The 14,664-nt window shown below is 43.6% G+C and overlaps 1 protein-coding gene and 1 long non-coding RNA gene across 7 annotated transcripts in view; one reads left to right on the top strand and one right to left on the bottom strand.

Moving 5' to 3' along the window:
- Positions 1-14,664, bottom strand: part of Plekhh2 (pleckstrin homology, MyTH4 and FERM domain containing H2) — a 108,544-nt gene that overhangs the window by 11,808 nt on the left and 82,072 nt on the right. For all 6 annotated transcript variants that reach the window (XM_029471537.1, XM_021149120.2, XM_021149116.2 and 3 more), the window contains 5 exons: positions 12,432-12,529; positions 10,681-10,858; positions 9,511-9,666; positions 8,083-8,180; positions 1,915-2,056 (listed from right to left, as the gene is read on the bottom strand). In XM_029471537.1, coding sequence (XP_029327397.1) covers positions 1,915-2,056; positions 8,083-8,180; positions 9,511-9,666; positions 10,681-10,858; positions 12,432-12,529 — 672 coding nt within the window. The remainder of the gene's footprint in view (positions 1-1,914; positions 2,057-8,082; positions 8,181-9,510; positions 9,667-10,680; positions 10,859-12,431; positions 12,530-14,664) is intronic.
- The window catches only part of LOC110283694, a 52,630-nt gene that overhangs the window by 17,870 nt on the left and 20,096 nt on the right, over positions 1-14,664 (top strand). The gene's annotated exons all lie outside the window — the stretch shown is intronic.

Below are 14,664 nucleotides of genomic sequence, written 5' to 3'. Positions count from 1 at the left end.
AGTGGTGGCCCTTGGGGAGGCCCCAGTCACTGATGCAAAGCAGAACTACAAGTCATTATGCGCCACCATCGTCAGGACACACATGTGTGATACACTGCAGAAACTCCCCAGAGGGCCAGTGGAGCTGCCAGGAAGGCTTCAGCAAGGTTCCCTAGTATACATACAACTACCAGGGAAGCTAAGGGCAAGGTGAAATTAGCACGTGACAGAGCAGAGGCAGAGCCATTCCAGACAATGGAGACCAACCAGTAAGATCAGTAAAGTCTAAAGGAAGCAGACGCCAGACCCGAGCTCCAGGTAGGGACAGTTACAGATGCTGGGGCTGGGGAGGCAGCTGCCAGGGCAGATCATGAATGACCTTAGGTGGGAAGGACATCTTTCCTTGCTCTGTCTCTTTGTCAGGTACTAATGCTGTGTAAACAACTCGCCATGGACAAGTGTCACTGTGCCAACTTCCAGTCTCAGGCCTGGGGACAAGGACAGGTTTTCCTTCACGTCTCTTTTGGGGTATGGCTTTTTGCCATTCGATCGCTATCCTGGTTGGAAGCTTGAATAAATTCTTCGAAGAGAACACGGTCATGTTTATAGTGTATACCACTGTAGAGTGGACGGTCCTTGTAGAAGTCTCAGCTGTGAGCCAGCATCACAGGCAGACAGACATGCAGATAAATGAGCCTGGCAGTGACCCCAGCCCTCATCCTTGTGTCACAGCTGTCCCTCAGGCTAAGCTACAGAAGCCACAGAAAACAGACACTAAAATCCTTTTGCAGATCTGCCCGAATTACTTTTGGAGCTTTTGGTTACTGCTGCTGTATCCTTTTCTGCTTTGTTTGTTTTTGCTATAAAGTCTCGGTATGTATCCCAGGTTGTCCTGGAACTTGCTATGTAGTCCAGGATTGTCCTGAACTTGTGATCTTTTCTGCCTTTGCCTCTTAAGAGCTAGAATTATCAGCTGCAGGCATTCATCACCACACTCAACTTCAAGTCACTTGTTAGGCATCAGTGGATAACTGGGGAAGTCCCTCAAGCAGCTGTGTGAGGGAGAACTCAGTGGGGGGCCACGTTGGGGGGGGTGAGCAGAGGAAGAAGTGTGAGCTCAAAGTGAAAAGATGAAGTAAGGGAAAGAGAATAGGGAAAGGTGGTGGGGACCGCTGGGATGGAAGCTTCCCTGGAGGTCTGGTGTGTGTGTGTGTGTGTGTTGGGGGACATGATGAAGGTGTGGAACGTAGCAAAGCGGAGGTGACAGGCAGTTTGTAGCCAGACAGGTATAAACTGGAGTGCAGAGACATGGGAATCATCACCCGTGTTGTGGATGAGCTAAAAAATGGGTGAGGTATTGGATGGTGTGCCGGTGAGAATCCATTGACTACAGACGTGGGGCGTGGGCATCTGTCAAGGAGGCACTTCATAGGGAAGCTTATATGCTCCCCTCCACAGACGCGGGTGTGTATTTTACAACCTCTTCTTGAGGATGAAGACTTTAATGGTCTAGGCACGTTGCTGGCTGGCAGGGACTACTTCCTGGCTTCCTGCATAGGCAGGCAAGACCATGGGTTTCTGTTATAATCCGGGGCTTACATGGAGAGGCCAGTGTACGTTCTGAGCTGTTTTCCCAAAGCCAGGAAGGCAGGTCCTTCTCAGCCCACCATCCTGACTCCAGAACGTGCTGGGACTCAAACAGACCCCAGGGTCATGAGGAGGACACCCACAGGTGGCAGAGTGGGGACAAGTGCAGCGTCTTGACAGCTCTGCAGAGGTATAATGGAGTCCTTATGCCTGCGGTCTCCAGTGGCTTCTTAATCATAGCAAAGTGAACCCTAAGGCTTGCTGACGGTGTCCTGCTTTCCTGCAGTTAGCAGAGGAAACCGGCACTGCTCCCTCCCCTCGAGCTAATTTAGACAACTCGGAAGTTACCTGAGCTAAAAGCGCTGCCATTTCTAACGCCAGATCCTTATTCAGAGGGAAAAGGCCATTGATGATTTGGTCATTTGTCTGGTACAGCAGCAGCAGCTTCTCTCTGTCGGTTTCTCCACGAGCTTGCATTGAGAAATATAGTCTGGGGAAAAAGAAAGAAAAGAGAAGATTTCTCATGATATTTTAATTTTAATTAAAAAATTCTACATTTATTTTGTGTGTGAGCATGAGTGTGTATTATGTGAGTGTACGTGTGTGTGAGTATATATGTGTGAGAGTGCATAGGTGTGTGAGTGTATGTATGCGTGTGTGTGCATGTGTATATGTATGTGAGTGTATGTGTGTGAATGTGAGTATGAGTGTGTGCATGTGTGTGTGTGTGTATGTACCATCTATCTCATTGTCCCCTTTTCTCCATGACAGAGACAGAACGAGGGACAGCGCAGGTAAGTGCTCAGCCACTGAGCTATCCTACCACATGGAAGACAGTGACAATACATCACAGACTGTTTTAATGTCCCACTACATGATACAAACGGATCGCTACCATCTGGAACACATTAGGCAGACTGCTTTGAAGTGGAAGAACATTTCTATTTACATTAAAATTTAAAAATGTCCTGAGGATTAAGTCATTGTGATGTTTTGAGTAAGACTGACCCCCCCACAGGCCCATGTATCTAAATGCTTAGTCACAGGGGAGTGGCTATTTGAAAGGCTTAGAAGGATTCACAGGTTGGCCTTATTGGAGGAAGTGTGTCACTGGGGGTGAGCTTTGAAATTTCAAAAGTGTATGCCAGGCCTAGGTGCATGGGTTCTCTCTCTCTCTCTCTCTCTCTCTCTCTCTCTCTCTCCTCCCCCCCCCCCCCTTGCTGCTTCTGGATAAAAATGTTGCTTTCAGCTACTTCTCCAGCACAGCACCTGTAGCCATACTCTCTGCCATAATGACTTTGGACTAAGCCTCCGAAACTGTAAACCAGACCCTAATTGAATGCTTTCTCTTATTGACCAAGAGTTGCCTTGGTCGTGGTGTCTCTCAGCAATGGAACAGTGACTAAACCAGTCCTGGAGGAAGGGCTTAAGACTCCAGATGATGGGCTGGAGAGATGGCTCAGTGGTTAAGAGCACTGACTGCTCTTCCAGAGGTCCTGAGTTCAACTCCCAGCAACCACATGATGGCTCACAACCATCTGTAATAGGATCTGATGCCCTCTTCTGATGTGTCTAGAAACAGCTACAGTGTACTCATATAAAGATAATAAATAAAAACTTTAAAAGGGGGGGGGAAGGGCACAAGGCACTTATAGGGCTGATATAGAAAAAAAAAGAGGAAAAAAAAAGACTCCAAATGACATTAAATTTACCCCTGTAAGGAAAGCAGGATGCAACAAACTCTTCATTCCAATGAGCTGAATAAACCCAGTTTTCAACACACAATCTTTTTTCAACATCTTAGATATGCTAAACAGGACATGAGGATTTTAATTTAAAAATCAACTCCAATTAACATCAAATGTCAGGGGAGGCTTTTCACCAGATGTCTAAAAGATAATATTTGTACATTCAAGTCTGCCTTGATTTCTTTTTTTTTTTTGTCACATGCATATGAGCTTATTTAGAAAGATTAAAAACCAGCACACTCTTATTCCTCGTGGAAACAGGACATGGGCTTTTGTTTGTTCTGAGATGGGGGTGGGGGCATCTCTGCATTGCTGAATCTGGTCTTGGGTAGCTTCAAGTGGTATTCCCATCTCACCCTCCCAAGTAGCTAGGACAAGTATGTTCCACTATGCCTGGCTCAGGACTTGGCTTTTGCTTGCCTGGCTGTGATGCTCACTGTGGTGTGGGATTCTGGTTTCAGAATAAGCCACAAGTGTTACGGATGCTCAAAGTACAGAGACAACAGGGCAGGTAAGCACCCACCTGAGATGCCCAACTGCTGCTGTGACAACACAGTGGTGGAAAAGAGAGACTTGGTAGAGTAGTCGTTAGGTGTGTGTGTGTCTGTGTTTACAATCTGGAGAAACAAGGCAGGTGTTCTCTGCAAAGCTTGTTCTACCCAGTTCTGATCATTTCCCGCCCATGCCCGGCTGACAATCAGAGCTGTTTCTAGAAGTCAACTACTGCCCCATCTCCATCCACAAACATATAGGGTTGTTAAGCAGACAGAAGGGTGTAGTTGGGCAACAGACATAGGCAATGAATGCAAAATGTCACCAGGAAAGTGGTGTGACACTAAGAGAAGAGACAGAAAATCAAAGCTTTTACACCGGGCTCATTTCCTTGGTCGAAGTAGGAAACCCCATGGTTCATTCCCGTGACCCAGAAGGAAAGTGTGATCACTGGGAATTCTTCTCTTTTATTTTATTTTTTTCATGTGTAAATCACATAAAATCTTTTATTAAAAATTATTTTTTTAATTTTTAATATTTTTATTATGTATTTTCCTCAATTACATTTCCAATGCTATCCCAAAAGTCCCCCATACCCTCCCCCCCACTTCCCTACCCACCCATTCCCAATTTTTTGGCCCTGGCGTTCCCCTGTACTGGGGCATATAAAGTTTGTGTGTCCAATGGGCCTCTTTTTCCAGTGATGGTCGACTAGGCCATCTTTTGATACAGATACAAGTGTGTTATGTCTACAGGGAGAAAGGGACCAGTGTGCTTTCTACAGTTCCCAGCACGGCCACCAGGTTCAGCCTGGGAAAGAAAAGCAAAATGTTTTAGCAAAGCAGGGAAACCAATCCCAGAGGGGCACAGTTTGGGAGCACAGCGCGTAGGAAGGGCAGGCTCAGACTCCTATGAGACACAGTGTAGGCCCCAACAGTCAAGCAAAGTTCTGGAGAACAAGCAAAGCATTGCAAAAATGAGCAAGAGGGGGCTGCATTTCAAAGCAAGAAGGTCAACCAGGCATGGCGGTGCACACCTGTAATCCCTGCATTCAGCCGACCTGTGGGGGTGAGTCAGGGCCAGCCTGGGTTACACACTGGGATCCCTCTATTCTGGAGTCTTTAACATGTGAAACAGGATAAGCTAGATGGTCTCTCAAGACCTTTCACCTTAGGAGCCAATGGATGCGTGTACTCTTCCGGTTAGCTCGCTGTGGAACGGGGAATGTCAGTCCATCTTCCAGAAAACAGCAACTACAAACTGTTACCAAAAATGAGCTCTGACTTCAAGCAGGAGGGAGAAGAGTGTCCCCCGCAGGAAGCACCCTTGCCAGTTTGCTTCGTTAAAGCTACACCTTGACTTTTGCACGCATGTAGCAAGAAAGCAAATCGACCAAGAACCTTTTCATGCAAGTTAGAGTCCACAAACGTGTTTCCAAGTGACTGTGTCTGAGAGCATGTTCAAAGGCAATTAAGTTAGACCTTTGATCCCTGAGTCCAAATAATTAAAATTTCATAACTCGCTAAATATAAACTTAAGATTCCACAACGACGAAGAAAATTCAGTATTTTAGTCATTACAAAGCAAGTTGGCAGAGGAAGAATCAGATTCCTGGCGGCACGACAGGTCACAGCTAGTTCCCCTCCGGATTGTGTCACTGGAAATGAGGGCTCATTGTCTAAGCTATTTATAAACATACCAAAGCGAGGCCATGTTTAGAAGCAGTGCTCTTTCTCAGAGCCACGGCTCTCTGGGCTTTGCAGACTGTGTAAACACCAATCCTCATGCTTGGAGTTGTCTGTTGTTTAAACAATGTGGTTTCATCACGCTACCACCTTGGTCTTGGTCTTTTCTCGTGGCAAGCGAGGCCTTAAAGGCATTATTACTCTTATCTGTAAGTACTTCAAATGCCTTTGTCCATTTCACCTAAATTTCATTTTGGTTCCAGCTGTGGCCCTTGTAACCAGAATCAGAATGCGCAAATCCAGCCAAAGATATTAATTATCAGGAACTGTCTTAGATATGGTGGTCTTCCCATTTTGTTCCAACAAAGTCAAACTGAATTTAGACATAACCACAAAGAGATCAACAGATGGAGATGGCAAAATGTGACCCTTCAGATGGGTCCTTCTCAGACGTCAGGGTATACGAACCATCCAGGATGCTGCTAAAATGTAGACTCCAGAGGCTGTAGCAGGCATCTAGCCTGCTGCTTTTGCCAGTTACTAAACAGCCACATATGAAGGCTGCCATCCATAGAAATACCAGTTGAACTATTGTGATGTGATTTTAATAGAACGGAAAGTCTCAGTTCACCTCAGTAAATTCTCAGGGGTACACTTCCTATTCCTAGGAATAAGTCATTTATCCACCTGTGCTGTGTGGGTGGTCCTGGGCGGATGGTGTCTGAGGATCCACTCAGGGTGCAATCATATTATACATCTTATAGTAGAGTCAAGAGCTACTTGCAAAATGGACAAGGGACAGCCTGAAAACCCGTCTTACTCAGAGCAGGTATTGCTGGATCTCAACAAACACTTGTTCACATTCCATTGTCTAAAGGATGCTGCAGATCTCTAGGAATGGATGGTCTAAGACTGTGGACACCAATTGAAGGTGGCCAATCTTCTTGTTAAACACTTGAAGAGGAAACCTGGTCTGAGCATGGCCATGGGGCATTTGTCTTGATTGCTAATTACTGTGAATGGTGTCAACCCTGGGCAGCTGAGCCTGAGGCCCATAAGAACCTTGGCTGAATTCGAGCCTGGGAGGGGCCAGTGGTCAACATCAAGCTGTTTGCATTGAGTTCTGCCCCGCTTCCCTCAATGATGGGCTATAACCTATAGGGTGAAAATAAATCTCTTCTTCCTCAATTTGCTTTCAATTGTGATATTTATCAGAGCAACAGACAGCAAACTAGAACACTGTCATGTCATGGTCACCTCGCCATCTGTAAGATGGGCAACCATCCCAGCTCACAAGTTCCTGAATGAAGAGACTCCAATGGGTGGCAACTAGCACTGGTTATATAAAAGGAGTCTGTTCAAGAGAAGGTCGCCAGCGCTTGGAGGCTGAGTGTGCAAGGTGCAGCCTACCATATGAAGTTACCACCTAATCCAACCATGTTCTTACTGATGAATATTCAAGGCCTCCCATTATTTTTCACTATTCTAAAATTATGGAAAGAAGATCCTGGGTCACACAGGAATATTCTGTCCATTTATGTGGGTATTTCTGTAGGATCAATTATCAGACAAAGAAATATTGAACTAGATGAAAGGTCGTAACGTTCTTTCTATATTATATAATGCCTCGACTGCTTGCATTCCAATGTCAAGTCTCTGAAGATCTTCCAAAAGCAATTCTGAAAGAATTCAACATTGTGCCAGTAATTCTGCCAGGTTCTTGGCCTGATATTTTATAGATTAATTTATGAGCTATGAGATTAAAAAAAATAGAAAAACATCTTTTTCAGAGGTGCATGTCATGTAAGGTGGGCAGTTCCATGCCATCTTCTGCCAAAATGGGTTAAGGAAAAGTATTTGAAACAGAAAGAAAATGGGGTTTCTGACCACATGCCAAAGTGTGTTATACTTCATCTGCTGAGAAGGCTCATGCTTTCTTGACACAGACTATGAGCCTCCCTCCACGGGTGCTAACCACCCTTTCAGATACACTTTTTAAAGTTTCCACTGTCAGCCAGCCCCTTTCTGAACTTAGCATCAATGCCATCTATAAATAAATAAATAAATAAATAAATAAATAAATAAATAAATAAACCCTGCAGACAGCTCCTGCCTAGGTGTGACTCTGTGTGTCCCATGCTTCTGTGGAACTGCACTAGCTTAATGTAGAGTGACACATTTTCTACAGAGGACCTATGCTGAGCCACCTGTCATCCTTGTTAACTAGGAAATTCCAAAAGGTCACAGACTGCCCCTATGTCTGTTCCTAACATCACTACACCATTTTACCTTGAGTGTTTATCTAGCTAAGTGACCAGCTTATAGTTAAAGGTGAAGGTGGTTGGATGGGAGAGGGTGAGAGAAAGAGAGAACCCAGAGAAGAGAGAGAGAGAGAGACTGGACTAGGAAAGAATAAGAATTAGAAACAAAATCTCATGTGGCAGTTTCACCCAGAACAGAGTTATTACTTAGAAAGTAAGCACACATGCTAATCTTGTGCCTTCAAGGCCAGTGAGGAGGAGACCAGCCCAAGGGCCCATGGTCTGGACACTCGCACGCTCAGCTCTGTGATCAGATCCCCCATTACACACCTGTTTTTGTAAGTCAGACGGACAGTCCGGCTGCCCTCACACTTGCCAGGCTGCTGTTCTTTGGACGCCTGCTCCCATTTAGAAATAATGTCACAGATCTAGAAAGGAAATAGAAAGCTGAGATCCACAAGAATTTTAAAACCAACACTTTAAAAAGACTAGCCACCCCTGGGACTGAGAACTTTCAGTTCATACACACCAACCACACTAGCTCCAGCGTTGTCAGTTTTAGCTTCGCAGAGCTCTGAGTTTAGGAGTTAATTATACATTGTTTCTTTGGTCGGCTTGTCAAGTTGGACACACATTAACTTTGGACTGTGGCCTTGCATTTTTACCCAGAAAGGAATCTTAAGGCAGGACTGCATGGAGCTGGAAACAAAGAGATTCCAGGGATTTTTTTCATGATTTCATCTCTGAAGAAGCAATTTTTTTCCACCTTGTGAATTTATCAAGATTGGAACAACAAGGTACCCCAAAGAAGTCTGAGACAAGAGTGCTCGCCACTCAGGGCTAGCTGCTTGATGCAGTGAAGAGCTTTTCCCTCTGCTTCCTCGCTTGCAACACAAATGGACAATGTCTCTGAGGTCCCTCAGTTGAGTAATTCTGTATTTCTAATTGTTGCCATCAGTCCATGAAATCTTGTGGGGTTTGTTGTTGTTTTATTCTATGAGCTAGAAAAGATGTTTAAAAGTATCTCTTTTTTCCAATTGGTTCTTTTCCTAGCCGACTGCAGTTCAGATCTCCCTATAGGCCCAAAGCTGAAATTCCCTTCTTAAAACACTTGCCACGTTTAATTTGTGGTAAGATTATCAGAATATAAATCTGTTCTTTTCTAAGCAAACTGAAGATCCCTGAGAGCAGGAACCTCGGTGTCGTGCCTGCCACCCCCACCCTCATCATCCCCCAACCCCAAGATCCCACTTAACCCTCAGGATACTGAAATAGAGATGAATGAAGGGGAAAGGCCTCCACATTTTCATTTTTTTTTTGTTGTTGTTTTTGGTTCATTTTGTATTTGTTTGTATCCATACACATGCACGGAGGTCAAAGGAGAGTCAGTTCTCTCCTCCCACCATGTGGGTCCCAGGGATCCACCTCAGGGTGTGTCAGGCTTGGCTGCAAACCCTTTTACCCACTGAGCCATCTTGCTGGTCCACTATTCTAAGTTCCCTAATATTTAGACTACCATAACAACTATAGCTCTTTTTCTTCTATTAATACAGAGTTTGTGTGCACAGGTGGCATCTTAAGAATTCTATGTCCCACCCAGCCCCCCTGCCCCAGAAAAGAATTCTACAGCTTTGCCAGAGTTTGGCAATTTTTTAAAAAAATGTGCTGATCGGGTTTCTTACATTTCTGGAAAATTCCTGCACTACATTTGCACAGACTAGAGAGTCTTTTGCTGTCCTTTGAAGAACCAAGTCTCACCTTGATATTTCCCTGAAGACAGTGCTCCAGGTCTCTGCCAGAAGGATCATCTGTGAAGAGTGCGAATCCAGACTGCGCTGGCTTCCTCATTCCTGTGTCCTGGTTCAAAGTGTTCAAAAATTCTTCCACTGTGGTGGATGCATCGAACCCCACTACCTAGCCAAAGGGAGTAAAACTCTTAATGAAAACCATACGTGCTGAGCAGGCCTTGGGGAAGCAGGGCACACGCAAAGCCTGACTAATGGTAGTGTGTTCTGTAGGCACTTTTAACTTTTTGTCCAGTGCTCTGCTGGAAAAAAACAAAGAAGACTTGCTACCCAGCAGTTCAGAAACTTCAGCTTCAGCCAACAGACAGAGACATTCAAAACTGAATTTGACAGCTCCAAATAGGCTGACCCATTGAAAATAAACCAAGAAATACAGTATAATATCAATAGTGTATGAAGGAAAATACATTCATTTAAATCAATGAGCACCTCTGTGTATCTAATGTTTATTCTTTAAAAAATAAAATAAAATTTGCCGGGTGATGGTGACACATGCCTTTAATCCCAGCACTAGGGAGGCAGAGGCAGGTGGATTTCTGAGTTCGAGGCCAGCCTGGTCTACAGAGTGAGTTCCAGGACAGCCAGGGCTACACAGAGAAACCCTGTCTTGAAAAACAAAAACAAAAACAAAACAAACAAAAAACAATTTTTTATTGGTGTGTATGTGTGTGTGTTTGTGTGTGTGTATCTGGCATGTGGCATGCCAAGTTGGGTGGTTGTAAGAGGACAACTTGTAACTGTGTGGTCTAGGGATTGAACTCATGATGAAAGGCTTATGGGTAGGAAGAGTAATTGCTAACTTTGTAACATGCAATGTTAACAAATGAATATCTGGAGCAGAGAACTGGGAAAGCCTGGGAATGTCTTACCAGGTAATTCCTGAGATTTGGAGACTCTAAGAGGAGAAACTTGCCTGTTTGTGCCTTGGGACCAGTTCACTATGTTGCCTGCCCACAGGTGGGGAAAACTTCACGGAAGCATTCTTAATTCTCATAATTTGTACAAAAATTATAACATTGTTTCTCATGTCACTCTCTGTTTCCATTTGTACAATAATGCTTAAAATTGTTTCTCCTGTCACACCACTCTCTGTTTCTGAGACCTGGTCTCTGGCCGCCCTCACCTGGTAGAGCCCATTCATGAAGTGCACGGGTATGCTGAAGGGCCTAGAATGGTGGTAGGGGTTTCGAAGAAGAGTGGAGAGAATCTCCATCCTGGACGGTCTGGCCTCTCGGTCTCCGTTTTGCTGTGTCCTTTCTACACATCGCTGGCAGTAAATGGCATATTTCCCAAACTCTGTCCTGTAATGCAAAACTTAACATAAAAACCTAAGAATGAATTAAATTAAGACACTCTAACGTATACATCTTTCATAGTGTTAATGCTTACTGGACTCCAGTTTCTTTAATTTTGCAACAGACTCAGACATCCTCATGAAGTTTGTTGTTTTTTTTTCCCCTCAATCTTTCTGCATGGCTATAATCACAAGCTGAATTTTAAATCACCAGTAATTATATGGTCAATATATAATCATGGTACTAACAAATTGAAAGAAGATAATGCATAAAAAATAATATGTTAGGCAGGCAGATTTCTGAGTTCAAGGCCAGCCTGGTCTACAGAGTGAGTTCCAGGACAGCCAGGGCTATACAGAAAAACCCTGTCTCGAATCCCCCAAGCCCCCCCCCCCAAAGAATAATATGTTATAACAAAACTACAGGGCAGAGTTTTCCACACTGACCCCAGGCCTCAGGCACAGTACGCAAGCACCCTACCTCTAAGTGCCACCCCCTGGTGTCCCAGCAATCTCTTTTGAAGAACATGTAGATCGTTCAACTGTTAAACAAGGTAAGAAAATGCCTTCATGCAAAAACTCATATCCTATAAACAGCACACAGAGCAAAAACATTCAAGGACATAAATGGATAAGTGGGATCAAGAGTTTTTTTTCTGCCCTTATTTGTATACAGCATAAAATTAAACACAAATTTTATGTTGTTCCTAGAAAATGGCATTTCTAAATACACTTATACTCAAGTGCTTTCAAGAGACAGACTCAATGGTGCCACCATTTGTCAGGAGCCAATCCCTCTCGATAGTCACGGGACTTTGACCACCTCTTCTCTACAATGCACGATGGATTAAGGGGTGTTTTGCTTTTGTTCCAAGATGCTTGTGTTCCCTTGTATGTGTTGTGTGTGCTGCTCACCATGACTGTGCTCACGCTAACCTCTCGGGCTGGGGTATGCTTCATTTGTTAGGGTGCTCACACAGCATTCAGCAAGGCCCTGGGTTCAATCGCCAGCACCACAAAAGCCACCTCCCAGAAACCTCTCTCAGATGACAAGATGAACCTGGAAAAGCCTTGGCCAACTGCCTTAGCCCTGGGTCTAAAAAGATCATTCTAACAATGGATTTTGCATAGCTTTTCCAAGAGAATAAAACAACAACGCCACCACCAACAAGACAAAAACAGAAGCAATTTGAATATTCAAAACCAAAGAAGACCATGAGGGAAGACTGCCACAAAAAGAATCTAGTCAGCATAAAACTGTGTAAAGGGGGAACTCAGAAAGCAAACAGCTGCTTTTACCCAGGAATGCGAGACATTCTCACTTGCAATGTACACGGTCTTTTCACTTGATGTTCTTTGTCAGATCTTCAAGCTCTCCAAGCAATTTTGCATAAGATATTTAACATAATAAAGGAAATGTTTTCCAGCCTCTACGTAAAATGAGAGCAAAAGGCTTCCTGTCCCAATATTTGCTTCACACATTCTTTCGAGACTACACCTGGCAGGTTATTAAATACTTAGGATTTATCGTAGACCCTGGAGGCCACATAAATAGTTCAGCTGGCTAGCGGTCTGCACACCTGGAATCTGCATTCCTTTGTAGATGGAGCTGGAGGAGCCACAGGAAAGGGTGGTGGGGAAGGAAGAGTCCAACGCAGAGTGCCAAGAGCTGCCAACCCTGGGTAAGGAGAAGGATTGTTTATCAGTTACACAGACACATCAGAGCCGCGTGCCTGGCAGAGGGTGGGAGGGGAGGAGCTGTGACCAGCTCTCCTAACCCTCACAGCTCACCTCAGTCACATACAGGTGATCTCTTCAGAGCATTCACATAAAGGCATGAAAATTCAACAGTGCGTCAGATGCATGAAGCACTGTGTCTACAGCCACAGCACCAGAGCTTATGCAGCTCTCTTTGATGTCACACACAAAGCCTGGGGACTTCGCTCTCTGTTGCTCCTTTATGGTTTTTACTTATCCATTTAAACAGAACTTGGAGGAAAGTGGATTGCAAAGTGGCAAAAACATAAAAATAAAAACCATATCCTCCAACCCCAATCCACTCATATGCATACACATGTAAGGGCAAAGTATAAAATATTGACAGATTGACGTGGATAATAGGGTCATATGTGATTTGTCTTTCCTTTGCTCTCTTTTCTGTGTTCTTTTCTATGTATTGGTCCTTGTGAAACAAGTATAACACCAGTATTTTTAAGAATTTTACATAAAAGGGGAGAAGATGAGAAGTCTAATCTAGTAGGAAGAGCTTATATAAACCCACAAAAAATTATACTAAAAGATAATATCATGAATTAATTGCTTTATAGCATGGAGGCAATGGCTGGGGGTGCCAGGAGAGCTTTCCTGGGATGGATTGTAAAGTAGAAGATGGAAAAGGAGGAGAGGGATCCAAGAGGGACCATGCCAGTGACAGCGGAGAGCACGGCGAGGCACTGTGTGCCTGCCGACCAGGGTGGGCTGGGGCTCATCCACTGCTGACCAAGGACAGGTCATTTGTTCGCTGCCCAGGGAGCAGGGAGAGAGGAGCTCCTAGCGTCAGATTCTGTCCTTCAGCTTCCAAAGCCACTGCAGGCGGTTGTGAGCTGCCTGCTGTGGGTGCTGGGAAGTGAACTCTGGTCCTCTGGAAGAGCATACACTCTGAACCATCTCTCTAGCCTCGTTTCTGAATCATGTTTAAGGACCCAGGAGAAGCGATTATATTCTCAGTTTTTAGAAGGTAGTATGCACAATATGCCCCCAAGTGAATCCCATGGGAGTGTATAATGTATATACACTTTTTTTTGTGCAGATGGCATGTTGTAACTTTAATTTTTTTCAAACCTTATTTTTTAATTAAACTAATACAATTTATTTTAAAACATACAACTCAGTATTGACATTTTTAAGTCATCAAAATAATTTATAATAACTAAATGCCTCTTAAATACACGATATCTTCTGAAGCTAAAAGTAATACACACTCAACCAGATTTTAAAATCTATTTGAAACATTAAACATGATAGAAGTAAAAGAAAATCTCTTATGAAGTCCTCTATGAAAGAAAATTTTGACAAGTTCCTTATTAGACAGAAACCAATCTATCTATAAGGAAGAATACGCAGTGTAACTGTGGCTTCCTAGAATGAATTGGGTAGTGTTCCTTCTGTTTCTATTTTGTGGAATAGTTTGAAGAGTATTGGTATTAGGTCTTCTTTGAAGGTCTGATATATAATTAAGCATTAAACCCATCTGGTCCTGGGCTTTTTGGTTGGGAGACTTTTAATGATTGCTTCTATTTCTTTAGGGGTTATGGGACTGTTTAGATGGTTTATCTGATCCTGATTTAACTTTGGCACCTGGTATCTGTCTAGAAATTTTTCCATTTCATCCAGATTTTCCAGTTTTGTTGAGTATAGGCTTTTGCAGTACAATCTGATTTTTTTTTTTTAATTTCCTTGGTTTCTGATGTTATGTCTTCCTCTTCATTTCTGATTTTGTTAATTTGAATACTGTCTTTGTGCCCTTTGGTTAGTCTAACTTGTTAATTTTCTCAAAGAGCCAGCTCCAGGTTTGGTTGATTCTTTGTGTAGTTATTTTTGTTTCCACTTGGTTGATGTCAGCCCGACTTTGATTATTTCCTGCTGTCTACTCCTCTTGAGTATGTTTACTTCTTTTTTGTGTGCTGTTTAGCTGCTAGTGTGTGCTCTCTCCAGTTTCTTTTTTTTTAATTTTTAATATTTTTTATTACATATTTTCCTCAATTACATTTCCAATGCTATCCCAAAAGTCCCCCATAGCGCCCCCCACTTCCC

The sequence above is a fragment of the Mus caroli genome, chromosome 17, assembly GCF_900094665.2.
Source record: "Mus caroli chromosome 17, CAROLI_EIJ_v1.1, whole genome shotgun sequence".
Lineage (NCBI taxonomy): Eukaryota > Metazoa > Chordata > Mammalia > Rodentia > Muridae > Mus > Mus caroli.
This window is presented reverse-complemented; position numbering and strand designations above follow the sequence as displayed.